This window comes from Megalobrama amblycephala, linkage group LG9, assembly GCF_018812025.1.
Source record: "Megalobrama amblycephala isolate DHTTF-2021 linkage group LG9, ASM1881202v1, whole genome shotgun sequence".
Classification (NCBI taxonomy): Eukaryota; Metazoa; Chordata; class Actinopteri; order Cypriniformes; family Xenocyprididae; genus Megalobrama; species Megalobrama amblycephala.
Window position 1 is genome coordinate 17,199,813 of NC_063052.1, and position 27,253 is coordinate 17,227,065.

A 27,253-nucleotide genomic window follows, 5' to 3' on the forward strand; every position below is an offset into this window, starting at 1 on the left:
TGTGAACATTGCAGTGGTCTTCAGTACACTGACCTTAAGTAGTGCAGGTCAGAGATCTCCTTCATACACAGCCAGCAGAACTCACAGCCACACACAGCACAGGTCATGTGATTACAGCTGCCATCATTCATCTTAATGATGTAGGCTGCACAGCGGGGACATGGCTTTATGTCATCAGCTTTGGGGACACAGACACAGCGGTTAAAACAACTCCTTGTTGACATGATGTCCGAGATTTCGGACGTTTTCACATTAGGTTTGATCATTTTGTACAAACCACAGTATTTGATTTCATAAGGGAGAGATGGCATTCTTATTCTAGAGAACATTTGATTGGTTTCAGAGCAGTGATTCTCAGCCTTCGTGAATCTGAGGCCCCCCACTGTTCAAGACAATTGTTTTTGAGGGGAACAATTTATTAAAATGTAATAATTTATTTTGAAAAATGCATTATTCCAGAAGTTTCAAGAGCTGAATGTTAGTAATGGTTCAGTCTTTATTAGAAATGAATTTACATGACTTTCAGGTCCAGATTTACTAACAGCTTGCACCAGCGCAAAACCTCTTCTGGCATTCGAAAACTGCTGTCAGGATTTACTAAAGACATACGGTGTCCACGCCTTTTTCATTGCTAATTTTTCACAGTTATTTTTGTGGTTGACCTTATTGCATATGCATTTGTAAAGGTTTCCCTTTCAGATGCAAAATTTATGGAAGTAGAGTATTTAAATAAATCATGGAACGTAATTTACCAATGTTTGCGGTAGTCAATTTACTGGTAATTGCACCATTATTTAACACCCAATAAAAGCATTTCTTAACTCATTTTGAGCTAGACATGTTATGAAAGTTGTCGCAAGGAGAAATGGCAGAAAACAGAGACAGTGTGGTAGAAGAGAGAGAATTTTCTCCACTCATGTTCATTTATCGTTCATTTTTCATTATCCAAACATATAGTTTGCCAAGCCACGTTATTTCTAATTTGCTGCACCAGATTATCATTGGCTCTGTTTGTTTGCGACCCTATAATAATTTGCGTTGTGGTCCTTACTTTGCACACTGTCAGTAGATGTAGTCTCATGCCAATTTGTCCTGTTTAGTAAATCTGTCCTTCAGTCATTTCTGATTATGGAATTTTTATTTATTTATTTTTGATCGACAAATAGCAGTTTCTACCCGATAAAAACATATGCAAACCAAACTGCTGTTCATTTGAATCATATCCCAGACTTTGGTAAGGCCCACATCTGACATAACAGATATTACACCAATAAAACAGACCAAACTTTGATGTTAAGTGGCCATGGTTCTTCACCAAAAGCCCTAAAGGAAAAATATTTCTAGGCGCGTGTTAGTGTGTGTTTTGTGGGCTTACCAGCAGCGCCACTCTCCTGGCTGTAGCTGAGTGATGACGATCTGAAGGGTCTCAGCCGGAGGCTCTGAGCTCTCTGCTGTCGTGCGGCGTCACAGGTCTGATTTGGGTGCCACAGCTGTTTACAGTGGTAACAGAACTCCGTTCCGCAGCCCTCACGACCACACGTGATCTTTGGACAGCTGGCACAACCGAAGGCAATGACTGCATACCTGTCAAATCAAACAGACAAATACTTTCACAGCTATACACAAGCATACTACAAAAGATGCATTAGCTCATACACATCTGAGGACACCCATCAAGTCAGAAAAATCAAGATTTATATTAGTACGATTACAGGAAACTAATTGTTTACTAATAATTCATGTTTGTTCATTATCTAAAACAAACATGCCATGTTATATAACTGCAGCTATCTGGTAACAGCATAAATGGACGGGTCTTTTTGATCAATCTAGATTAACAGCCCTGCTAATTTAAACTGATGGCATCATCAGTTACCATAGGCAATGGTCATTATGACCCAACCTTTATTAATGAGAGCCAATCAAATGTAAGATGTGCTTTCCTGCAGGGATAATGGTTGCTGGAAAGTCACAAGGGGGCAGATGGAGTTCTCTCACAACAGTGACAGGATCACAATGCTAACTGATGTGTGCTAGACAGAAAAGTTGCATAAGAGCCTATTACAGTCATTATAATGTGATATAGCACTAGAAGCTGAGGAGCTTGAATGTGTGCTACAGGATCAGTCAGTTATTCCAGCAACACAGACATGTTCTCAAAACCTCATGAAAGAGTCTTATGTTTGCATGTGGACTGACAATTTAACAATTTAATTTGATTTGATACAAAAGAAGCTACAACTCCTTAGTGCAAACCAGATGCCATTTTTCTGAACTGTCTGTTTTCAGCCTGAGAAAAGCCTCCATGACCTCCACCAACAATGTGGCCTTTGTTATTAGAGTTGCCCATATTTCTAGAGGAGTCTGAGAGAGTGAGAGTAAAGTGTAAGACCCCCCCCCCCCCCGACACAAAGCTGACACAAAGCCTTTCCGCTAAACCGAAAATATGTGCAAATTTTTAAACATTGCATATGTTTGTCTTCCAAGAGTGTAACCTCATTTGCCCTGCAGTGCAACAACGCAGAATCAATGCAACTCACTCCGACTGCTATTCACATCAACTATGAACATGCTCTACTAATGTCTGGTAGCCAGAAAGTGTCCAAATACTTTATCTTCATTCTGAACAGTAAAGCTATAAAGTATTTTTTTAAAACCCCAAATACTTTTTGCAAAATGTCTGCTTAAAGCATGCTTGTGCAACCTTTATTTCAATATTAGGGTCGCTTGCTTTTATCCTGTTATCTAATACAGAGTTTTATAACCTGGGGGCCACCTGAGTTCTCTTGCAGCTCTTTTCCACCAGAATAGTTCACAGTCAGGTGAACTGGAGCCTGTCGCGAACTGGCAGCATATTTCCACAGACACAAGGAACGAACAGTGACGTATTGCTGCTACATGTTGTTTACCTGACGATAAACAGTCTTAAATCAAACAGTGCACATCCTGGTGTTTGTGCAGGCAGTGAGGCACTTCTGTCTTGCTGTCCACAGTATCGGGAGTGATTCTAGCATATCGGCAGCTCGCATAAACTCCCAGTACTATCGTTTGTACGTTCTAAAACAAGTTTCAATGTATCTTCAAAAAGGACAAGGGCCGGGAACTTGCACTATAACTGTGGAAAAAGGGGTATTGGAGAGAATCTAGTCCACTTTATTTTGGGGCTATTCACACAGTCTGGACCTTTTTTATTGTCTATGTACTTGCAATAAATGTTTTATGCTCACAAAGGCAGCATTTATTTAATCAATTGTGTTGTCTTCACTGACTGCATGCAAAAACAAACATACAGTCCAACAAGTATAGTCCGATTTAAGAACACTTTTCATGAATCGGCCAAAAAGACTTGTGAAATCAGATAAAAGTTTGTATAAATCTAATAAACTGAATCTCCTGAAACCAGAGCAGTAAACATCTGACTCACTAATTGGATATATTAAATTTAGTTAATATTTATACACCACCGTTCAAAAGTAAAAAAACATTTAATGTTTTTGAAAGTCTCTTATGCTCACAAAGGCTGCATTTATTTAATCAAAACTACAATAAAAACAGTAATATTGTGAAATATTATAATTTAAATTAGCTCTTTTTTATTTGAATATATTTACAATTAAGTTTTTTCCTGTGAAGGCAAAGCTGAATGTTCAGTCAATGTTTTTCAGTATCACATGATCCTTCAGAAGTCATTCTAATATGCTGATTTGGTGCTCAAGAAACATTTCTTATCATCAATGTTGAAAATAGTTGTTATTGAAATGTTATTATAACACTTTTCTCTGGTTCACCTGTATCTGATGTTTGTCTGATGTCACAAATGCTTTCAGGACAATACACAAGAGTAAACAAATACATGCAAACTTTCTTGATAGGAGGTGCACTTATCCATTTCCAGAAATCTCTTTATGATCACCCCTCAAAGCATACCACAAAACGGCAACCTGCCATGATGACACATTGACTAGTTCTTGTTTTCTTACATTCTTGTTAATGCTTTGAAGCTTGTTTAAAAAGTACCTAGCAAAAGTACCTAATTTATCGAGCTGGGGAGAGCTCTTTGTTAGACAACAGACATCCTCTTAAGCAGAGGTCTTCAACCATGCTCCTGGGGACCCACTGTCCTGCAAAGTTTTTCCAACCTGTTGCAGCACACCTGCCTTTGTATTTTCAAGTGACCCTGAAAAGTTTGATTAGCAGCTTCAGGTGTGTTTGATTAGGGTAGGAACTAAACTTTGCAGGACAGTGGGTAGCCAGGAGCATGGTTGAAGACTTCAGCTCTAAAGTGACAGTTATAATAGTGCCCACTGAGAAAATAAACGAGTGTAAACGATTATCAAAAAGGACAAGGGAAAAAGGCAGCTCAAATGGTCGTATTATCATTTAAACAGGGCACAGCTGGATGCAAATCTGTGCAGAGACAAGTGCTTAGCATGACAAGACATGTTGCAAGGCTCTCCACTGGCCTGATAAAATACTCCATTCAAAGTGACAGTGTCACCAGTGTCAGGCCTTCAAAAGCGCTGATCACAACACAATACAGTGCCTTTGGCTTGTGTAAACTTCAGATGACGTCCCAGACAGATTTGGCTCAGAGTCCAAGCTGAGCAAAAAGAGAAAAGCTGAATCCCTGCCCATTATCACAGTGTTCATTGTAACAAAATTACCAATTAAAACTCTCTGGGGCCTTTAATAAGAACATTTATACTACTTTTCAAAATTTTGGAATCAATACTGTTATTTTGAACTTTCTATTCAAAGAATCCTAAAAAAAAATAGAGCACAACTGTTTTATATTAGTGTTTTTTCTGTAGCTTACGATACCCCTACATCGCGCCAGGGGTTACTTTTGTGCTGGAAGCTGGTTATTTTAGTGTATAAAGTTTTAAAAATGGAAATTTTTCTTACAAAAACCCCATCGCTTCACTTCAGAAGGCCTTTATTAACCCCCTGGAGCCATATGGATTATTTTTTATAATAGATATATGCATTTTTTGGGGCTTCAAAATCGCATCCCCCATTTACTAGCATTATAAAGCTTGGAAGAGTCAGCATATTTTGAAATACATCTCCAATTATGTTTGTCTGAAAGAAGACACCTAGGATGGCGTGAGGGTGAGTAAATCATGGGGTAATTTTCATTTTTGGGTGAATTAACCCTTTAAGACTGTAGCTCGACTATGTTAAACCTAGGGTAGCTTAGCTCAATTATAACTGTGCATGTAAACGTACATATTGACACTTCTAAAGTCAATTTAGGTAAGAGGCTGTTTATAAATGCTCACACACACACACAAAATGACCTCAACTTTTTCTAAGACTCACGTGTCAAAACAAACAGCCCACAAATAAGCAAATACACACAACATGCAGACATAGCAGCTGTGGCAATACAAAGGCAGCTGTAGCAACATCACAGCCATGCGGTTAAACCAAAGCAACATAACCAGGAAAACCAGTCATGGAAACCCTGACTCCAATCATCCAATCACAGGCATTGTTTATAGCACTTTATTTACGAGTTTATTCCGTCTCAGAGCGACTCCATTCACAGTAAATGCTGCTCCACACAAACTCACTCTCTGCGTATGCTGTTTGCTTGGGTTTCCAATAGCATGCATTTGGGAATGCATAAAGTCTGACGCGCTTTGCGTTTCATGGTAAGCGTTGTAGTGTTATTTAAATGCATGGAGCGTCTCTCTGCAGCTCTCCATATCTGCACATGCTGTGAGTTTGGGTTGCTCATAACATTCATCTGGCATTCTACGCAACATGTGCCAATTCACCAGATTTGTAACATAACATGCGGATTTATAAATATAAACCTAAGCTAACACAGAAGAATACGTCAATGTTACTAAATATGCAAACTGTTCATCACAATTTTAAAATAAGTTTAAACCCTCTCTCTGAGTTTGCATGTTTTGATGTCCACATGTTCTTGTTCATGAAACTACTGTGGCTGCTGCTTTTTTATTGTAAAGACAATAAAATTAATGAATTAATGACATTTGACTTGATCATGCTGTAAAGTGTAACAACAATCAAGCTGGCCTTTGGCGCCATATGCAGCAGTTGTTATAAAACGTAATGTACACAAGTTGACTGTGTTTATTTTAGCCTATGTATTTTACATTATGTATTTTAAGTGTTATTCAATAAAACCATATGATTACTTGCTTTTTACACTTTATTTGAACCAATTATTATTGCCACATTGTTATTATACCTATGTATTTTAAGTAATTTTAAAGGGTATTGTTCACTTAGGTCTATTTTATTACCACAAAAAAAAAAAAAAATTACTCGATTAATCATCAAAATAATCGACAAATTTGCAAAACAATCATTAGTGACAGCTCTAATTGAAAATTGAATGTGCTGATTTATAACTGATTATAATTTAAATATAGATGCCAATTACAACAGTTTTAAAAAGTTAAACATTTCTCATCCAAAATATGATTCTTGACCAGGGCTATTATAAACTAAAACCATTAAAAATAAATAAATAAAATTGTTATTTAAATTAAAATATATATAAAAACTATCGTAGTATTTCAACAATGCTAAAAGAACACTGCTATTGACATTTTTTTGACCTTGCACTGGTTTCATGTGTGCCTGAGTTTGGACAGCTATGATCTGCCACTGGTCCATGCTACAAATGTATGCAGAAAGTCTGCATATGAAAGTTCAAATGTTTTTGGTCAGTAAGATATTTTTTGAAAGAAATTAATACTTTATTAAAAACAAGGTCACAAAAGATTTCTATTTCAAATAAATGTTTTTCTTTTCTTTTCTTTTTTTTCTTTTAAAGCGCACTTACCCGCAGTCCGGAGCAGGGCACCAGCGGCAGTCAGGGTCCGCCACCAGCCAGCGGCGCAGCATGAACTCCTCGTACTTCTCCATGAGTACACGGTCATTGAGTATCATGCGGATGTCGTGAGGGTTGAAGCGCTCCGAGCACTCTGGGCAGCTGATGTTGACCCTACTCTCAGATATCTCGATGCGTAGATACTGTCGGAGGCAGTCGGCACACGAGCGGTGGTGGCATGTCATGATGTCAGGGAAACGGTCTCTGGTGTGGCGCAGCAGGCACAATGGGCACTCCAGCAGCTCAGAGGTGGAGGCTGAGGATGAGGAAGATGAAGATGAGGTGGAGGCCACACCGGGTGCAGACAGTGCAGAGGCATGGTCCTGCTGCTGGCACATTTCCGAGTGCACGCTCTCCACACTGGCGATGCCATCCACTCCAGCGGCTAGTGCCCGTGATTTGCGGGATTTGGGGTCCCCACAGCGACGACGGAACAGTGAGCGCAGCGAGATGCGGCGCTTTTTAGGAGTCTTCCGTACAGAGGGCAGACTGACGGATGAGGCGGCAGAGGCAAGGTCCCTCTCGGACCCCTGCTGCTGCTGATGCAGACTCATTTCTCCAGAGGAGGCACTGTGGTTTCCAAAGGACTGGGAAGCTTCTACAGGAAGGGCAGGGGAGGAAGAGGAGGAGGGGGAGGGAGGGGAGAGAGAGGGAAGGGGGGACAGGGTTTTCAGAGGGGAGTGCGAGGTGTTAAGACATGGTGGTGAACTCTCTGCAAGCTGCTCCCTTGAGCCAGGCAGCTGAAGTTGGGACACACGTGTCAGTTTGGAGTCACCAGGCTGGATCTCGACCTGATCTGTGAGAGAAACGGAGACAGAAACCAAGTGAGACAGATTGCACATCTAACACAATGGAAGACAGACCATCTCATTTGAAATATATTTTGTTGATGATTTTAAAAAAAATTTTTAGATGTCAAAGCATTTATGACTACAATTTTTATAATATTTACAACCATTTACAATTTAAAAATAAGTAGTATGAGGAAAGATTATTTGTGGTAATGAAGATACAAGGGAAAAGAGATGTGGAGTGAAAGCAGTAATTTGAAAATTAAAATAAATTAAACGTCATTCCAAAACTGTAAGATTTTCTTCCAAAGATATTTTGATTTTTTTTTTATGTCAATGTGCACTAAAATCGGTTTAGTTATCAAAATTCTTCAAAATATCTTTTTATGTTCCACAGAAGAAATAAAGTTAAACAAGTTTGGAACAACATGCACATGAATAAATTTCATTTTTGGTGGACTCTTCCTTTAATGCTGAATAAAATTTTACAGAATGTCACTAGTTACGCAACATCTGACTCACTATAAATAATATATTTACACAAATAATATAAAACAATGTGCTGAAAAACAGAATTGTGTATAGAAATACAAGTATACAATATGCAATAAGTATGCAAAGTAATTGTTTGGTTCACAAATTTCATGTGAACAGCAAGTTTAAAGGTTGAAATTGATTCCTGCTGTCTGAAAACTCTTTAAAACACTGCCAAGATGAGAAGAACTGACTCAGTGGAAAAGTTGATGAAAGGCTGAAAACAGCAAGTTCACAGTAATGAAACAATTACAAAAAGACTGCAGAACCACTTTTGAACAGGACATGACATCACTGATAACTGTAAAAGGACATAAGAAACTATTGCCACATAAACCATGTTAAGGAACCTGAGACAGCAGAACAGAATGTGACAGAAGAGAATGAGTATCCTTTTCGTCATTCAGAGATAAGTTCTCGCCCTGCCTGCAGGCCTTTCACAAACACACCAGTGAAGCTGTGGTCTATAACGCATCTGCTCTGCCTCAAGAGTTCTGAGCTCACGTTTCAGACCTCAACAGTAGTGATGAATCAAAGTGTGAGATGAAGAGTATCAGTCTCAATTGATTAGCACAAAGACTCTTAATACAAAATAAGGAAGAGACTCATCTGAGCTTCCCAAAAATGCAGCAGTCTGTCACATGAGAGGTCATGGGAATAACAGGAAATTTACTTAATGACTCACAAAAGTAAGGTGTTTTCCACACAGCCTCTTTGACAGTATGCATTAGCTGTTTCTCTCTCTCATGATCCAAGACTCTCTGCTGCACCTAAGCCATAACAGAAATACTCTAACCTTCATGTCTGCAAATACAAACACACACTTTCCAGCCGTTTTTTTTTTTTTTCACACCCTCCATTCAAAACACACTAGAGTATTTGCTCATGTGCTTGAAGGAAGCAGATAGTCTGCCAAATTAGTCCCACTTTACAATCAATGACACCTTTGTTTTCAGGCATTGCGCAATGTTTGATAGGAACTGTGATGCACATTTCCACAATAACAATCGTTCTAAACAATATTCCAAAATTTTCAGAGACATATGCTGCGTTCCAATTTGCAAAATATCCAACCTAATCAGTATTTGAAATTAGAATTAGTGTTTCTTGAATCATATGTTGAAATGAGTAATGAGAAATCCCTAAGGTACCCGGATGTGAGCAGATCCGTGCACACTCACACTCAATATTGCCCACAACCCATTTTGCTTTGGAGAAGGATTCAGTTCCACAGAAAGAATACATACTTTTAGAACATAGTACATGTAGGAAAATTGGGATGAAGAAAGCTGCCTTTCAGACAGCATGCGATCATGAATTCAGTTCTCCTTCATGGATTATTGCACTTGAATGGTCAAAAATAGGTCAAAACGCACGCCCTGGCATGCGCCGCCCATGCCTTATGTGAATGTAAACAGATGAGAAAGAAACCGGGTGTGTCCCAATGTACTGGATCCGTATGTCAGATCTTAAAGAGATGGCAGCCTAATAAACCTGTGTTTTAATGTTAAAATGTAAATATATCCACTGCTTCACTGAATAACTTTAATATATATTAAGAATCAGTGTAAAGTTAATTTATAGAAGACTATGCAGTGCTTTTTGTACATTTAAGTACCAGTATGACAGAGTATTTCTGTGTCAAAAATGCTCTTCCAAATCATCAAACTTCACGGTGTTTTTTTTTTCCCGAGTATGAGCCTGTATGACGTCAGGAAGGTCGGAATTCCTTGAACGGGCACTTCTCCCAGAAGAGCGCGCACACACGACCAGAGCGAGAGAGCAAGAGCACGCCCATCAACGCGTGTTCGGCTTTACGGAATTTGATGGCAGCGCTGCACAGGTCACAGGACTTCACGAAATCAACGTCACCAAAGTAGTGTGATTTTGGAGGTGAGGGAAAGATAACCTTGCTTCCCAAAGAACCCAGCGTTAAGTGGAGCTGAGAGTTTTATGCTCACGCATTACATTGATGCACTCTCGATATTTATTATTAAAATAACCATAGAAACTGATAATTGCAATCACTTTTTATTGGTTAAAATGAATGGAGATTATTTCGTGTTTTTCCGTGGCTGCTTGAGCCCTCAGGATCGGCGCTTATGGTTTTACAAACAAGGCCCAGTTCTACGCTGGATTTACAGATCGTTTGAAACTGAAAGATGGAGCAGTCACAGCGATAATGATCCCGGTCATGAATCAGAACTGCAGGTGGTGAGTAAAACTGTTTCAAATGTCTGTTTTGTTGGCAATAGGCGCCTAAGTGCATATAATGTAACAACACGAACGTAGTAAATTCATCACTCATCATTCACTATACGCTATATTCAATATAATGATTCATAAGTTATCCAGGGATAATACAATGGTGTATTGTGTGTGTTTAAATACATTTGTTTAGCTGAACATTGATAGCTTGCAGACGATCGCTACACAAAATCTGTGCATGCTCGTCACTCTTTAGCTCCGCTCACATGGCACACCACCAGGTGCTCGGCTGTTTTCGGAAAGACTTGGTACAGCATATGTATCTTTTATAAATATGATAAAACTAAAGACTTTTTGGAGATATGAAGGATGCACTACTACTCTATAGGTACTCAAGATTAACATGAGATTGGCAGAAACTGTGTGTGATATCCCCCCTTTAACTGTAATTACTGTAGCCTACCTGAAAATTTTAAAGCACTTATTTCATTTGTATCTTTCTTATATTGTATTTGTCATATTGATTGTAATTTGAATCTTTGCTTATTTTAAAGATAAGAGATAAAATAATTTTAAATATATTTTAAGATAAAATAAAATTAACCATATTGTGATACATTTAAAAAATTGTATCATAAATTACTCATATCATGAAATAAGATTTTGGTCATATCACCCACCCCCTATCCCAACCTGTTTAGTGAACAGAAGCAGAACTGTGAAAGGTTAGTGAATGTGATTGATAATATTACAATAAATTATAAATTGCTTTTACTATTTTAGTTTTTGCCGTGAAATCTACATATTTGTTTTCAGTTAGCGCCTGTGCACCATTTTTGTTGTAAACTCAATTTGTGCAGACCCATTAGATAGGGATGTCCCGATCACGTTTTTTTGCCCTCGAGTCCGAGTCCGAGTCATTTGATTTTGAGTATCTACCGATACCGAGTCCCGATCCGATACTTCTATAATACATAAAAAAGAATAAAGAAGAGCGAAAAAACAGATCCAGGAACAGTGCTTTTCAGGTTTTTCAGCTATCTTACAGTAGTTTTCACGTACAGAAAATGGATAAAGTAATCAAATATAAAATATCACTGCATATTATCTTTACTGTATAAAATAAATAAAGATTAATCATTATTGAAGTTACAAAAACTATTCAGTCAAGAGCAGTGAGTGATTTCTTTGTTATTTGTTGTTTGATTTAACATTAAAAACAGGCAGCAGGAATAGTTTTTTTTCCCTATAAGACATGCACGATCCAGTACATATACTGTTACACATGCGCTGTCTTTCTAGACTAATATACGTTCACTTAAGACATAACCGATAATGTTTGCTAGGATACTCGCTAAGACGGGCATGTTGACATAATTTTTGTATGAATTTGTCCGCTGAAGTGCAAGACTTGAAAGAGAACTCAGTATTTGCGCGCTGACTGAAATAAGCGTGTGCGCGCTTCGGATGAGCGCACACAAATCTTCTCACAGCGCGCGAGCTCTCTTTCGCGTCTTGTTCTTGAAGGTTTAAATCAGCAAGGCTTAAATGAGTTAGTTTAAACACAGATAGCAACGTGTGCTGTTCAGGTCTCACCTGCGCTCACGCGCTATCAACACCGGGGTGATGACGGCGACTGGACATTGAGCATACGCCACTCGCATTGAACAGTTTACAAAGAGTGACTGTTTTGTCCACGCTTTCTGATTATCGTTGTTGTAAGGTTTTGCGCATCCATCGACTGAAACATACATTATCTGAACTCTGTCTGTCTGTTTTCCACGTTGCTATTTTAAACAAACCATATTAACCAATAGATGCGTCGTCATTCGAGATGGACCGCGGTGCAAGTGCGTACCGAACCGTAAGTGGAGAACCGTTGCACCCCTAATACATATCCGAGTCCTGATCGGGAGGTAACGTCCGATTCCGATCGAGTCTGAAACCACATGATCGGGCCCGATTTCCGATCACGTGATCGGATCTGGACATCCCTACCATTAGAGGGTGAAAACAATGCAACAGGAGCATGTTGGAGGCATGATCTGAACGTGTAAAGTCTCTGATTTTGTATGCAAAAAGAATAATTTGTGCTACCTACTTGGTTTCAGTTTCTGTTGGCTCTTAAAGAGATGCAAAAAAAAAAAGTTTTATAAGGATAAACCTTTGTTATTTCACAGCCAAGCAGCTGATGAATCTCAATATTCAGTTAGTTGACCTGAGCAAGTTTTAGCAATTATTATTATTATTATTATTATTATTATTAACATCAGACGCCAAGAGCTTCATCTGTGTTTATGTAATACAAGGAAACCGAGATTGTTCCAGCATGTTCCCAAATAACAACTGAAGGAAAAGAAGGAAAACTTAAATTATTAAACATATATATTTGGCCTAACATATGCTTTTACACGTGTTCAAGGCCGATTCCCTGTGTGCACCTAAAATACACCTAATACCACTCGGATAACCTGTCAAAACACACGTAAAGACACATATGAACCCTTAAGACAAATGCCATGGCAAGCTGATAACATTCAAGAAAGATAAGATACCATTAACCACAGTGAAGATGCACATTACTCTCATTTGGGGTGCATCATATTCCTAAACACAAAACAAGTACAGATAACATCTGCAATGTTCTGCTCTATGGGTTTAGTCTCGTGTCCTGATAACACTGACTGGTATGTGCAAACAGATCTCACTCATTTTATACAACATTTGCTTGTTGAGCTGATAAAAAAAAAATAAAGAGCAAAGAAAGAAGTGAAACAGCTGACGCTGTTGAACACATTCCCACGACACACCTACATTGTCTAACCGGTGTGGCATGCTGTTTAGACACATCATATCAACATTACTCAAATTTTTCTAGTTAATCAAGGACAATTTTCCTATGCTTGATTTTCCCCAAGGCTGTAACAACTGTAAACATGTTTCTTGTTTTTAGATCTGGTTCTTTTCAAAAACGCTTTCATCATAAAACTAGAATAAGGAATATTAATGGCATATTAGAACCCAAGTAAGACATCTCTCCATGGCACTGGTATATGTTTATGGATGAAACAGCAATAAAAGACATCAAAAGCATTAGCTTTTAATATTTTAGTCCGGGTGCATTTATGAAGAAAAATTTTACAATGTTACAGTAAAATAAAAAACGGCTCCAGTGAAGGATCTTTGTTTACAAAAAGGGTCTTGGGGAGTTCATGTAAACACCGGAGGAGTTAATTACATCTGTAAGAGCGTCACAGAATTTCATTTACTGGGTGTAAATGCTTTTATAATAAACACACACACTGTGTCCCCAGAGACAACTTACAAACAATCCCACAGGACAAGCCAGGGCAAAGTAAAACCATTTTCTGAATATTGTTTTCTTATCACAACCACAATCTTTAACTACTCAGAATCTGTTTATATGCGTCATAAAGAGTTTTAGATGGAGCTTAGCATGGCACACCCTAAGAAATGTGAACTACCAAAAGCAAACTAGCAATGCACCAGAGTTGTTACTGTTTTTTTTTTAATTCCAAGACTAGGGGTGGGCGATATGAGCTCAAATTCATATCACGATATTTTGCACTGTCCAGACGATAATCGATGTATATAATGACAAAAATATTATTAATAATTCTGATAACATACCAGTTAAGACATGCAATAAAATACAATGTTTTGTTTGTTATATTCCAATATTCCAGAGAATATTATGCAGTTATTTAACATTATCCAGCGAATTATTCTTCACTCTTTAGCATATAAAACAGCTTATAAATCTACTAAAACTGTAGTTTAAAATGAAGTATTACATTTCTGCAAAGTTGATATGTTTTTAATTTCTTTTCTCCATTTGAAAACATTAGACATTCTACATTTATTTTGCTTAGGCTATTGTTAACATTAGTGTTGCTGCTGATGCTTTTTATAAATAAAATTATTTTTGTAATATGAAGATTAAAATTAACATGAAAGACTACTAATTTTCAACAAAAACAGTTTAGTAACAGTGCACTTTTTTATTTTTTGCACTTTCAGACCCCTCTATTTATTGGTGTATAAATAAGATTTGTTTTGTTTTCTATGCAAGGAGGGAGTGATTGTTATAAATAAAATGGTTTGTTCAGTTCAGTGGTATTGTAATTGTGTCAGTATTACAGTAAATAAATATCGGTTCTGCATATCAGTTATCGGGCACATAAACAAGTTGTTGTTCTAAAACAAATCAATATCGGTCGATCACTAGTTAAAACTTGTAAAGAGTACAAAATTGAACAGAACAAATGTAAAATTAGAATTCATGAATATTTAACGGTATCCACGGTATAGCAAAATCGATATCATGGCACATCATAATACCGGTAGTCACTTTCATACCGGTATAGCGCTCACCCCTAACCAAGACCAGTTTCCATTTACCCAAAAACCCAAAATAAAAATTTTACTAATTAAATTTCTGTTTAGAATGTCGTCTTCTCAGGTCATAAATTAAACCAGTCACAGTTCTTGGGCAATGAGCTGCCTCACAATATTTCAGCTGAACAAATTTTACATATCGCTACACTGTAAAAGTATTTTTTGATTTTAGTAAACTAAACTTAATTTACCGTTCATCTAATGGATTTTTTCCAATGTATTTGAACTGACAAATGAAAAAGCTATCTCCACTTTTGGAAGGAAGTAAAACTCCAAAAAGCCCATGCAAAAAAATGAGTTAAGATTATTTTTACGGTACTCTAGCATTTTGGTTCTGGTGAAGTGCAACCACACAGCTGACATTGTAGCATGTTGTGTGCATGAAATAGATGCTGTCATGGTCAAAACGCACCACAGGAGTGCTAAGCCCTCCAAAACCATTATGCAGAAACCAAAAGTTAGTTTATATTTTGCCATTTCCACCAATTTTATTTACAGTTTCTGACATTACAGTGCATCACTAAAGCAAACCCAAAAAGTTAAGCTAATTAATAGGGCTGGGCGATATGACCTGTCTTTTCCATTTTATTTTCTGGGGATTATGATTTAATACAAATTTATATAAATTTTTAACAATTTAATCAAGCTTTTTGAAAATATAACAATTTACAACAAAACAGAATTTTTATTGTTTGTCAAATAAGATGCTGCACAACAGAAATGTATAAAAAAAAAAAATACTTTGTTGTATGATTTTTTATCTGAACTTTGATCTTCGAAATATTAATATTATTATTACTTTGAGAAGAACATTTCAGTATACAGTAGTGATATATTTCTGTCATAATTTCTTGAAGTTAAAGCGAACTTATTTTGACAGTTTCTCGTGAAGATCTTTCAGTTTTAGTTTATTTGATGGTAGTTTTTTTCTCAAATTCAACTGTGAAAAGCTTGTGAAGTGACCCTCAAAAGCAGCTCTGGAGATGAAATTCATGTGTTCTAAATTCAGTTTAGACATTCAAGCCATTAGACGATTGGATGTATATTATTATATCGAGCTACCGTGTTCGCACAGTGGCATTGTGGCACGAACACTCATACAAACAGCAGCTGTGCAAAACATGAAGATTGCGTGCACAGAGGAGCAGAAACTAGTTGTCAGCGCTGTCCTGTGATTTATCACCAAAGCAGCTTAGAAACTCAGTAGTTATTATAGCATATATTTTTTCTACTTTTGAAAGAACTATTTACAACCCACAGCTTCACAATTAATAGAGAGACGGTATGACTAATTCACACACGCAATCACTCTCATTACATACTGGTAACTTGCTGTGCTAATTTATTTTTATCTGATTTACAACGAGCAGAAATCTGTAAGAAATGTTACGAAACATAGATAAAATAACTGCTGATAGTGAGCTGTTATGTCAGATCACTCTTTTAATAGGAAAAAAATGTCCCACCTTTTAACAGTCAATCATATTTACAGTAAACTTTGTAAGTGAACTATGAGGGCAATAAATAAATAAATAAATAAATAATCGTTCATTAATCGTATTCGAGGTAAAATGTTCAATTAATCGAGGTTTTGATTTTAGGTCATAATCGTCCAGCCCTAAGATGAAACCACGGCGTTCATTTACACAGGGACACACAGAAATCACTTTTTAGCGACATGCACTGACTGGCTGTTGTCCCGTTTATTTCTGCTGTATGATAGGCTGTTAGATTAATCCATATAGAGTAAAAATGTCCAGAGCTTACCATCATTATCAACAAATTTTATCGCAATGTCGATATGATATTGTTTATCGCCCAGCCCTACTATTTAGATTGTTAAAGACTGTACATCAAAAAAGACTATAAATCAAAGACTATAAATCAAATAGAAATGATAAAAACTAACCAAAAAAAATAAAAAAAGACAGGTCAGAATAAAGTGAAATCCATAAAACCTGAAATCCTTCCTGCTGAATGTACCATTCAAATTTGCAACTCCATTTCTCACATATGGAAGCCATTTGGCTCATATAAAACAGCAGCCAGCATCATAAAGAGCAGCTCACATAAGCGAGACATTTTAAGATTTATAGGGCCACTATAGTAACGTCTGACTCCACGGAAGCATGTAAACCATCTTATTTGCTAAGAAGTTACCCTCTACCCAAAGCGACTGAAAAAAAAAAAAAAAAAGCAGTCAAAGCAACAGCCAGGGCGGAGACACCAGCACAGTATAAAACATTCTACCCTTCTTTTTTCTCCATTTTTCTGCCTTCCGCTCCCCTTTCCAGTCAGCTGAGGGCCGGGAGGAAATGATGTAATCAGCTAAGCATTTTGTGAGGCTAAGTTCATCTGCTCTGGGTTTGTGTGTTCACCAATAGACTACATAGGCTTTTCTTCATCAGCACAATTGCTGATTATGCCAGCAGGAGAGAGCTTGCTACTGTCCCAGCTGCTTCAGGATAGACGGACACACACACACACACACACACACACACACACACACACACACACACACACACACACAATCTCAAAAGCATACTATGTGCAGCTCAGGAGAAGCAGGCATGTGTACAGAATGCAGTGGGATTTCTGTAATGAGCTTATTAAAGCAATTTCCGAGAGCATTCTTCACTGAGGACAGACTTCCTCACCGTGACAACATACATTCGGCCTACTCCTAATGCCTGCCCTGTTACTTCCTGATCACTCACCATGTTTCACCTTGTGTGATCACACTGATATTTATACTGGACACAGAGCTTTGATCAGATATTAAGCATGACACACCAAATCCAAAAGCCCTGAGCTTTCTAAACTGCTGTCAGCTGAGCAGCTAAAATAAAAGGCTTATTCAGGTTTGGTATAATCCGTCTCCATTCCAATCTAACCGTAGAAAGTACACAGGATACTTAACAAGGACAGGTGGAGCTACAACTAGTGTTCAATGGCCCTTATACAATATTTACCAAGCAAAATGACTTCTGGCTCTGCTTGTGCCAAGAGACATAATAAAACCAAAATAGCTCAGTATCCTGTGCATTTTCATATGGAACAGAATGAACAATTAAACGTCAATATCTTTTCTGGCATTGTTAGGGAGTTAAAAAAAGTAGTTGCAACTAAACTAAACTAAAATAAAACAATTATTATTATTTTTTTTTTCAGTAACAAGCTCCTTTTTCCAACAAGTACTCGAGTATTGTGATAAATGTATAAATTTCACCCTTTATTGCCATGGCCGTCCACAAGATGAACTAAAGCAATGATATTCCTAAAAAGTTTTCACACTCAAAATGGTATTTGAAGGTATAAGTCGTTCATTCGGTTGGTTCGTTTGTCAAGTAAAATAAAAAAAAATAAAAAAAATAAAAAGTATGAAAATACACATTCATTACTAAATTTTCAACTCAGTTATATCCACCTTATTTCACAACACAAAAGTAAGCTACTTTCCGTGAATGCTTAGTAAGTGAATGCTTACTTCCAATTTATTAGACACTATAAGTGAATAACTAATAATTACAAAATGCAGTAAACTGCAAAACTACTTAATGATTGGAAGCGGATGACACCGGAAGCCTTGCACATTCAAGCAGATTACGGCTGTTTCTAAAGCACACAGTGCCATCTACTGTTGAAAACTAAGCTCAGAATAGATGAGAGAAAATCACGATACATACGGAAAATATCCGAATCAATCCAGATTCATTTCCCAATTCATGATGCATCGATATACTGTCCCAGCTAGAGCTGCACGATTAATCGTAAAAAGATCACAATCTCAATTCTTATTTTATTAATGACAACAATTCGCATGCTTCTATTAAACCTTTGACAAAATCATACCGGTACATTCAAATCTTTGTTAGTGTTGCCGCGCTGAGCCAGAGAGAGCAGTTTTGAATCACACAGTATTTACTTCTCTGTTTTACAAATATTATGCCATTAGGCGGCGACCAGTGCCTGTTAAAAAATATATTTGCCATTGAATCAGTCATTCAAAAGATTCATTCAAAAACACTGATTCATCCAATAATTAAACAAGTATTTATTAATGAGTCAATGAATTCATTCAAAACCATTTAATTTAATTAAACATTTTTCCAGCAATTAGAGTGCAGCAATTAATATTTTGTCAGAACCTAAATAAATTGTGTGTTTTTGTTTAGTTGTATATTCAGAATCGTGGGAAAATCATGATATCTATTCAGTGTTTCCCATACATTGACTAGACTGTGGCGGCCCGCCACATTCTAATTGGTCCCGCCAGTCTCAAAATATGAATACGGATATGACGCGATATTTAAATTACCGTCTGATAATTGCGCTCCTTTATATGGCAAAAGTGGGAGTCATAGAGCAAAATAAGTAGACTAGCACCAATTAAGTTTTCGTGCATTATATTCAAAGTCATCTGAAGCCATTCCATAGCTTTTTTTTTCTTCCAAGAATTAGGCTAGAATACTTTTTGCTGCTGAATTATATACTCACCTAGTTTACTTATTTATTTATTGGTCAGCTTATGATTATATATTTTTATTCATTTTTTATTTGTATCTATAATGAAGTGGTGTGTTTAGTGCATTCTGGATTGATTAACAAATCAAAGAGTGACCAGTTCCACAAATACAGTCACAGGCTCCCACTAATAAATTAATTCAACAAAGGTAACCTCTTTTGCTACATATTTTTAATGGTTTAAATGTGTACTCTACATGTTTGACCACTTACGCTCTCATTTAGCCTACTATATGTTGTGTACATGACTAATGTGCCCAACCATCAGCAATAAATAAATTACTTTTAGAGCACAAAATTGTTTACAAGAGAACAAATTTCTTCATTGATCTAGTCACTTAATTTTGCTCTTAGAATGCACTAGATTCATGCATTTAAATTTAAAATGTACAAAATTTTCCTCCGGGGGGGCATGCCCCCGGACCCCCTAGAGGAACCGATGTCCACCCACTACAGTCTCACAAAATACTGTGGGAAACACTGCTATTTGAAACCAAAAAAAAATTGCGATTCTTATTTTATCCAGAATCGTGCAGCTCTAGTCCCATCCCTACTGTCCACACCACAGATATAATGATAATGATATAGAGAAATAACATTGTTGGGATCACTCTCAGAATGTTTTTTTTTCCCAGCTGTTGAATGATAAAATACTAAGGCCTCGCACATTTAAAATGGCAGACGACGTTGTAGAGAAGTTAAATGCCGAGGTCCAGAAAAAAAAGCAACCACTGTTTGAAAAGTCAAACCCAATTTTTAAGGATACTTTAAAGAAATTGGATATATGGAAAACAATTGGTCATACCCTCAGAATAAATGGTGAGAAGTATTAAGGATATATGCCAGACTAGGAAACAGTGTAACATAAAATTACCTCAGGTATCCAGCACTAGTTTCGACAACACTGTCTTGCTTCCTTTGAATTTGCAGTGAAAAAGACTAGACTTTTTTTTTCCCCACTATATTGACTTTGTCAGCTAAATTCACAGTTAGATTAGATTGATTACACTAGCTATTCATTCGAAACATACCATGCTGATGACATCTTCTGGTTAAAGCCATGTAAATGCAACAACAACAGCAAAAACATGTTTTATACACTTTGAAACCGCAGCGCATGAGCTTAGAATAAACAGATCGTTATCGTTCCTTGGTGTGGACAGGCCTTAACTTCTTGTGCTTATTTGCATATGCCAGCTCATGTTCAAAGCATTAGACAAGGGCAGGACGTCTGGATGTGCACAGCTGAATCATCAGACTAGGTAAGCAAGCAAGAACAATAGCGAAAAATGGCAGATGGTAACATATATGATATAGATGATAATAACTGACATGATCCATGATAACATGATATTTTTAGTGATATTTGTAAATTGTCTTTCTAAATTAACATATTTCATTATTTCATGTTTCATTAACATATTGCTAATGTACTGTTAAATGTGGACAAGAGACAAGAGCTGTCGTTATTTTCATTATTAAACACTTGCAGTCTGTATAATTCATAAACAACTTCATTCTTTATAAATCTCTCCAACAGTGTAGCATTAGCCGTTAGCCACAGTTCACACCCTCAAATTCATTCAGAATCAAATCTAAACATACAAATAAATACAATACTTAATACTTAATACATAATCCGACGCATGCATGCAGTATGCATGACAAACACTTTGTAAAGATCCATTTTGAGGGTTATATTATCTGTGTAAACTTTGTTTATGCACTGTTTAAAGCAAGCGCGAGCTCCGTGGGCGGGGAGCGTGAGCATTTAAAGGGGCCGCAACATGAATCGGCGCATTTCTAATTATGCCCCAAAATAGGCAGTTAAAAAATGAATTTAAAAAAAAATCTATGGGGTATTTTGAGCTGAAACTTCACAGACACATTCAGGGGACACCTTAGACTTATATTACATCTTGTAAAAAAATGTTCGATGGCACCTTTAACGTACGAACTAGGGATGCACCGATATGATTTTTTGGGGCCGATACCGATATTAAACAATTATTGGCCGATACCGATATTTGTCACTTCCTCTCTTATTTGAAATTTTGTCATCAAAATAGATAGTATTTTGATCATGTTTTAAATAAGCAAAGTTCAAAAACACCTGCATTAAAATCTACTAGCAGGTTTATTGCTGCATCAAATATTTTTTAATGAACAAGGATTGGATCCATTTAACATTCAGCAGGCCTACATAAAGACAACAGAACAAAGATACAAATGAAATAAACAGTGATTCTTAGGTAGTTTTAATAGTTTTCATGGACCAAAACAAAGTAAACAAATGTAAAATAGCACTGCATATTCTTAACTGTATAAATTATACAGTCTGAGGAGAGCATGCAGTTCTTCAGAGTTATTTTGCAGATTTAAAGTTTGTCTGTTTATTAAGCATCCCCAGAAAAGGTACAAGATCTGTATGTATTTGTTAACTGTTAGTTGTAATAATTGTTTTGAGTAATTCGCTGTATGTTGATGATAATGCAATGGAGAGGGAGAGGGAGAGAGAGACATTAATGCGCACTTGTGCTCTGTAATGTTTAGCTTGTGTGGCGATTTGTTTGGAGTGAAAACGGACACAATAAACTTTATAAAACATCAGTAAAGTTTTGGTCATCATTCGGATGGGGTCCGCTACACTTATGAAAGTTACAGAAGTTATTTAGTCAAGAATAGTGTGCAATCTTTTGTTATTTGATTAACATTAAAGCACAGACAGCAGCGCTAGGATTACGCAACAGTCATTATAAAGCTCAGCGCCTTCACACAGTTAATTAATAACCCATCAGTTTGTTATATCGGCCTTTTTCCTCCTACAGCCGATATGCCGATAGTTGTAAATTGAGCAAAAATCCACCGATAAATATCGGCGGCCAATACATCGGTGCATCCCTAGTACGAACTGAAATTATGATTGGGAAGCGACAGATTTCAAGTAGCTTCTTCCACAACTTTGCCATTATAATATGAAGATACACAGCAAGATTAATAAACTCTAGCTGGTGAATGATAGTAATACTGCTGTAGGTTGAGTGGCTAATCTAAAAAGGAGCTTCACTCTCAGATCCTGAATGAAGGACGAGATTAAGACGTCACCACCTGATCCAGACGCTGCCAGTTCAGCTGGCCTCCCCAGGTCATTCAGCAGTAAGATTTATCTTCAATTGATGAGAGCTAAACAGAGACTTTCTATATATGGCTGCTGTACACAATGTCTGCTGGGGAAAGTGAAGCTGAAAATATCAACTGTGTGTGTTAGCATGACAATTTAAAATTAAACTTCACTGGCAACTGTATAACAAACAAAATGAAACAAATGTAAACGCAGTCATGCCTCCGCATCGAAAGAACTGCATTCATGTGGCTTTCATAACAGCATGTCGCTTGCCGTCATGTTCACCTTCGTCTCCAGATAGAGAGCGCTCTTGCGAAAGTGAAAGTGTTCGGGTCAGATTTATCTGTACCTTTTAGGAAATTACGGCTTTCATGCTAAATGACGTAAATGCACAAGTGGCTTACGTGGAGAAATTCAGTGTATATATATAATATCAGTTGTGTTTATTCTTCTACATGAACGCCAGGTGATTCATGTTCATTGTCCTTTTCATTCTGTTTACAGTACATAGTACTAAAGCCCTGCCAGATTAAAATTCATAGAAATGGCGTTACATAGACACTATGTACACACTTCCTTTAACAAAATCGTGTCTCCCTAGATTTCCTGAACACTGTTTCACAAGACACAGTCACCACAGCAGTAGAGGAAACACTCCCATACAGAAATGCGGGCAGAGAACAGAAAAGCATTTTCATACAACATACAGAAAACATTGGCACATGGGTACAAGTAAACTTAACTAACAAAGTAAAATGCTATTACAGCACTATTTAGACAAATATAAATATAAATAGAACTATATTAGCATCCACACCAATGCACAATAACTTTAACCGTACACCGCAGTCATCTCGTATGCAAATGTAAACGTTTGAAAGTCGGGTGGATTCTGATTGGCTGTTTTTATTGTTCATCAGCTAGAAAAAAAAATTATTCTGATAAGTGATCCCACTGATATAGTATAGGCCTAGTTCCTCAGTATTGTTATGGTTATAGTTGTAGTGTGGACTTCTTTATTCTCATAGAATTAGAATGATTATTAATTGATTCAATGATTACATTGAATTCTCAGCTCGAATGCAAGTCATAAGAGAAATTGAAAAGTAACTAGTCATTAGATAAGTGTCTGCAGCACAGATCACTGTCAATAATGTCTTTGAAACCATTGCATTGTGGGGGCTTTTGATGAGCGCATACATAAATGCTGTAGTCACTTTAATGAGGCCCTGACCTCTGCACACAAAAAAATTCATCAACTACATTACGAAATGAGAACCGTTGCTTGAACTCTCATACCTGAGGCAGCAGGCAAAAACATTTGTTTCTACAGCAAAGACTCGGTACATTAATTCTTGTAGGAAAAAGTTTTCCATGACATTAAACTCTGTTAACACACATTGGCCATAGATGTACTACAACAACATCCCTTGCCATTTTAAGGCATGTCTGGCCTTCAACATACACAAACTCTTATTAGCTCAGTTTGGTGTGTGTTTAGTAAGCCACCTGACTGCAATGCACTTCCAGCTCAGGCATAAAGCGCCCATTGTTCTCCCACTACGCAGAGAGAAACAAGCCCAAGACTTTGATTAAGGTCAAGAACAAGACCATGGGGACCAATTCGTAAACAAGATAAATACACACGGATCTCAAAGTCAGACTGGTTTGCTCCCAAAGAACTTCTTTATAACCATCTCAAGCTCATTTGTGGTCATCCAACTAGCCAAAACTGGTCTAATAACCTGGGGCAGAGTGAGATCATCTAGATTGAGGAAATCTGAATCCTGATCAAAAGACTGCTTTGCATTAAATGGCACATAATGGTATCAGTAACTTTTAATGTGATGATGCCTACCGTTCTACTTTAAAATGCTCCCGCAAGTGTTTGAGTTAGTGCTTCAAAGGTTTCTATTTACAGCGCGTTTTATCAGCATGGAGCAATGTAGCCAATCACAGACATATCTGTTGAGCGTGTGAACGCGATGACCATTCAAATGTATTTAGTTAGTTAGTTAGACAGAATCTGCTCAACACAGCTGAGTTTTTGCTGTTTTGCAAACTCCTTTTATAATGAATCATTTCATTATAACCAAAAAAGTATAAATACAATGTAATTAACACAGGAGTTTTCGCAAGAGCTGAACTTGACAGCTTCAGTGATTATAATGCCAGCAATCTTTGCTCGCTTTCTGTATGTAACATATATTTTTCATGCTGCTAACTACACATTGCAAAGTATATGGATTGACAACTGTATTTAAATGTATGACTGACAGACAGTGATAACCATAGCAATGGACGGACTGTCAACCACTATGACAAATGTCTGAGGTCAGCCGCTGCTTCTCTGGGGCTCAATATGATGTCGCCCTGTTGGTTTCAGATCAAAATCAGACCACATTGGTATTGAAGATAAGCTTCTTTCATACAGGGTTTACACCAAAATCCTCTATTTCGCCACTGCCAGAATGATGTAAATAGACCAAACTTGAGATCTTTATTGTTTTGGGATTTGTGACACACAAGTATGTTCACCCACAACTCTACATTTCTTTATCTGAAACCTCTAACAGCGACCCAGACTAATACGTCAAAGTGGGTGCTGAATCAACATTTACACCAGACACAGGTCAACACCTCTCGACCCACAGTTTCCATAGTTCTGAGATTAACACTAGTTTCTAACACAGTTGCGGGAATCCTACAGCTATGATCCTAGAAACTAATTTGCTCATTCTCACTATTACTATAACTCTCTTGGGGAAGTTGGGGAACAAACCTTACACTAAATCAGCCTTTGAACTCACTCTGGATGACGTAAGACTGCCATTTATCAACATATATCTGAATTCTCATTTACAGCAAAACGCACTCGATTTCTACCGAAGTGTACTAGTTCTGGCAAGGTAAGTTAGCTATTACAGGAAATAATCCAACGTACAACAAGTAACAGCAACAGTCACTGAGAAAATTACTACAATTTGGCGTACATTAAATATTAGCGTGCAATCTGTTGCAAAATAAACCACTAAGCCATTAACAATGAGTCGAAAAACAATCTTTGTGTATAATGCAGAACAAAGGTTTAGTGACATCTAACCGCAGTGATACAGCAGATAAATGTTTTATTTTAACAGACTTCCTGGTTACAAATGAGTGAATTGAGCAAACTGAGCAAACAGAAACAAATGGACAATGCGATAACTGCTACATGCCTACGGTAACGTTAGGTCCATCTAATGTCGGACGAACCACAGGCCCCTTTAAAGCGATTTTACTTCCCTACACACCAGCTAGCGGGCGTACAACATCAAATAGTCGCTTATTTGTTGTAAAATGACAAATGTGAGAATCGACTTCGTGTAATATAAGTGTAAATGTTCGCTTTCACATTCGCCAGCGAGAGCGAACTGTGAAAGCGAACACACGACCGTTAGCCAAACCGTCAAACTAGCCTTTTATATCATGAAATACAACGGCGACTCACCTTTCAAGTCATCCACGTAAAAGCATTTCATTCCAGGTAACAAATAAAGGCGAAAAACTCCGAGTGTGGTGTAAGAAGAAGGCTACTTTAGGGAGTTGTTTTGTCGGGCTGAAGTCGGGCCGTTCTGTGTCCCGTCCTCCGCTCGCTCGCTCACTCGCTCTGACTCACTGGCATCCGTCTCGCTCTCTTCTCACATATCAGTTCAAACTCAAATCTCGCGAGAGTCGACGTGCATTCCTCAAAGTAACAATACTTGAAGAAAATTAAATATTCTTATAGTGTTTACATAAACCCATTTCCCTAGACTCGAGGTGTTTGTACATTGTTTTAATCCACCGTGTTTCTTTGCTCGTTTCTTTATCTGTCAAAAAACTCTGACAGCTATGCGTTTATAAATGAGGAAATTAATTGATGTCCTTTTGTTTTTGTAATATTTTTCACAAGTTTATTTAATATTTTAATTAGGCCTAGCTACTTAATATTTTTTTAGTAAGAATTGTACTGAATGTACGTTTTCTGCACATTTTTGAAGAATACAAAATAAAATCAAATGCTTTATTTCATGCTTATTTCAGAAAAGACACAAATCAATCAAACATAAATGTTGAAAAATAAATATAACAATTTGTGACAAGTATGATAGTTGAAGTACAGTAGTTTTATACCATTTCACAACCTTTTCTAATTAAATTTTTATCTTTTTTTAAATACCTTGACATATGGTAATCATTCTTGACCATATATCAAATATCATATGGTATAATTTGTTCACTTTCCTGTATAATACATAAATAAAGCTTTAAAAATGTAAAGACTATTTATTAAAGTACCATCACTGTACCAGACAGTCTTTTTTTGTAAGGGTATATTATTTATATAGTCAAATAATTGGTTTCATGTGTCCAGTAATGTTACAAGCCGGGAAACCCTGGTAATTTGGATCATTGTGGTCAAAACTCACACAGTTAAATGGCAAAAGCACTTAAAAACTTATTTCCATATTGAGCAATTCAGCAGCTGCCTGACGGTGCCCAAACCAGGGGTCTAATTATAGAGAGTTTAAACACAAAACTGTCCTCATATGAAGTTAATCAGAGCCAAGCAAAATATTCAGTTTTGTTGGATACTGGTTAATGATGACAGGGCACATGGTTCTAGTGTTTTATTAATAAAGTAAGCTTTTGTGGCGTCCCCTATTTACAAATGTGATGTGATCTGCAATCCTGTATTGGAGTAATGTTTTCCAAAAGGAATTTTCCAGATCTCAAAACAATTTGGAATACACTAGA

General features: G+C 37.1%; 1 protein-coding gene across 2 annotated transcripts in view; it reads right to left on the reverse strand.

Annotated features, from left to right (window-relative positions):
* rnf19a (ring finger protein 19A, RBR E3 ubiquitin protein ligase) overlaps positions 1 to 26,143 on the reverse strand; it is a 39,169-nt gene extending 13,026 nt beyond the window's left edge. For both annotated transcript variants that reach the window (XM_048201898.1, XM_048201897.1), the window contains exons 1-4: positions 25,965 to 26,143; positions 6,827 to 7,670; positions 1,376 to 1,584; positions 34 to 178 (exon numbers count right to left, since the gene is read on the reverse strand). In XM_048201898.1, the coding sequence (XP_048057855.1) occupies positions 34 to 178; positions 1,376 to 1,584; positions 6,827 to 7,670; positions 25,965 to 25,995 (1,229 nt within the window). In that variant the 5' untranslated portion in view covers positions 25,996 to 26,143. The remainder of the gene's footprint in view (positions 1 to 33; positions 179 to 1,375; positions 1,585 to 6,826; positions 7,671 to 25,964) is intronic.
* Between the last annotated feature and the right edge of the window lie 1,110 nt (positions 26,144 to 27,253).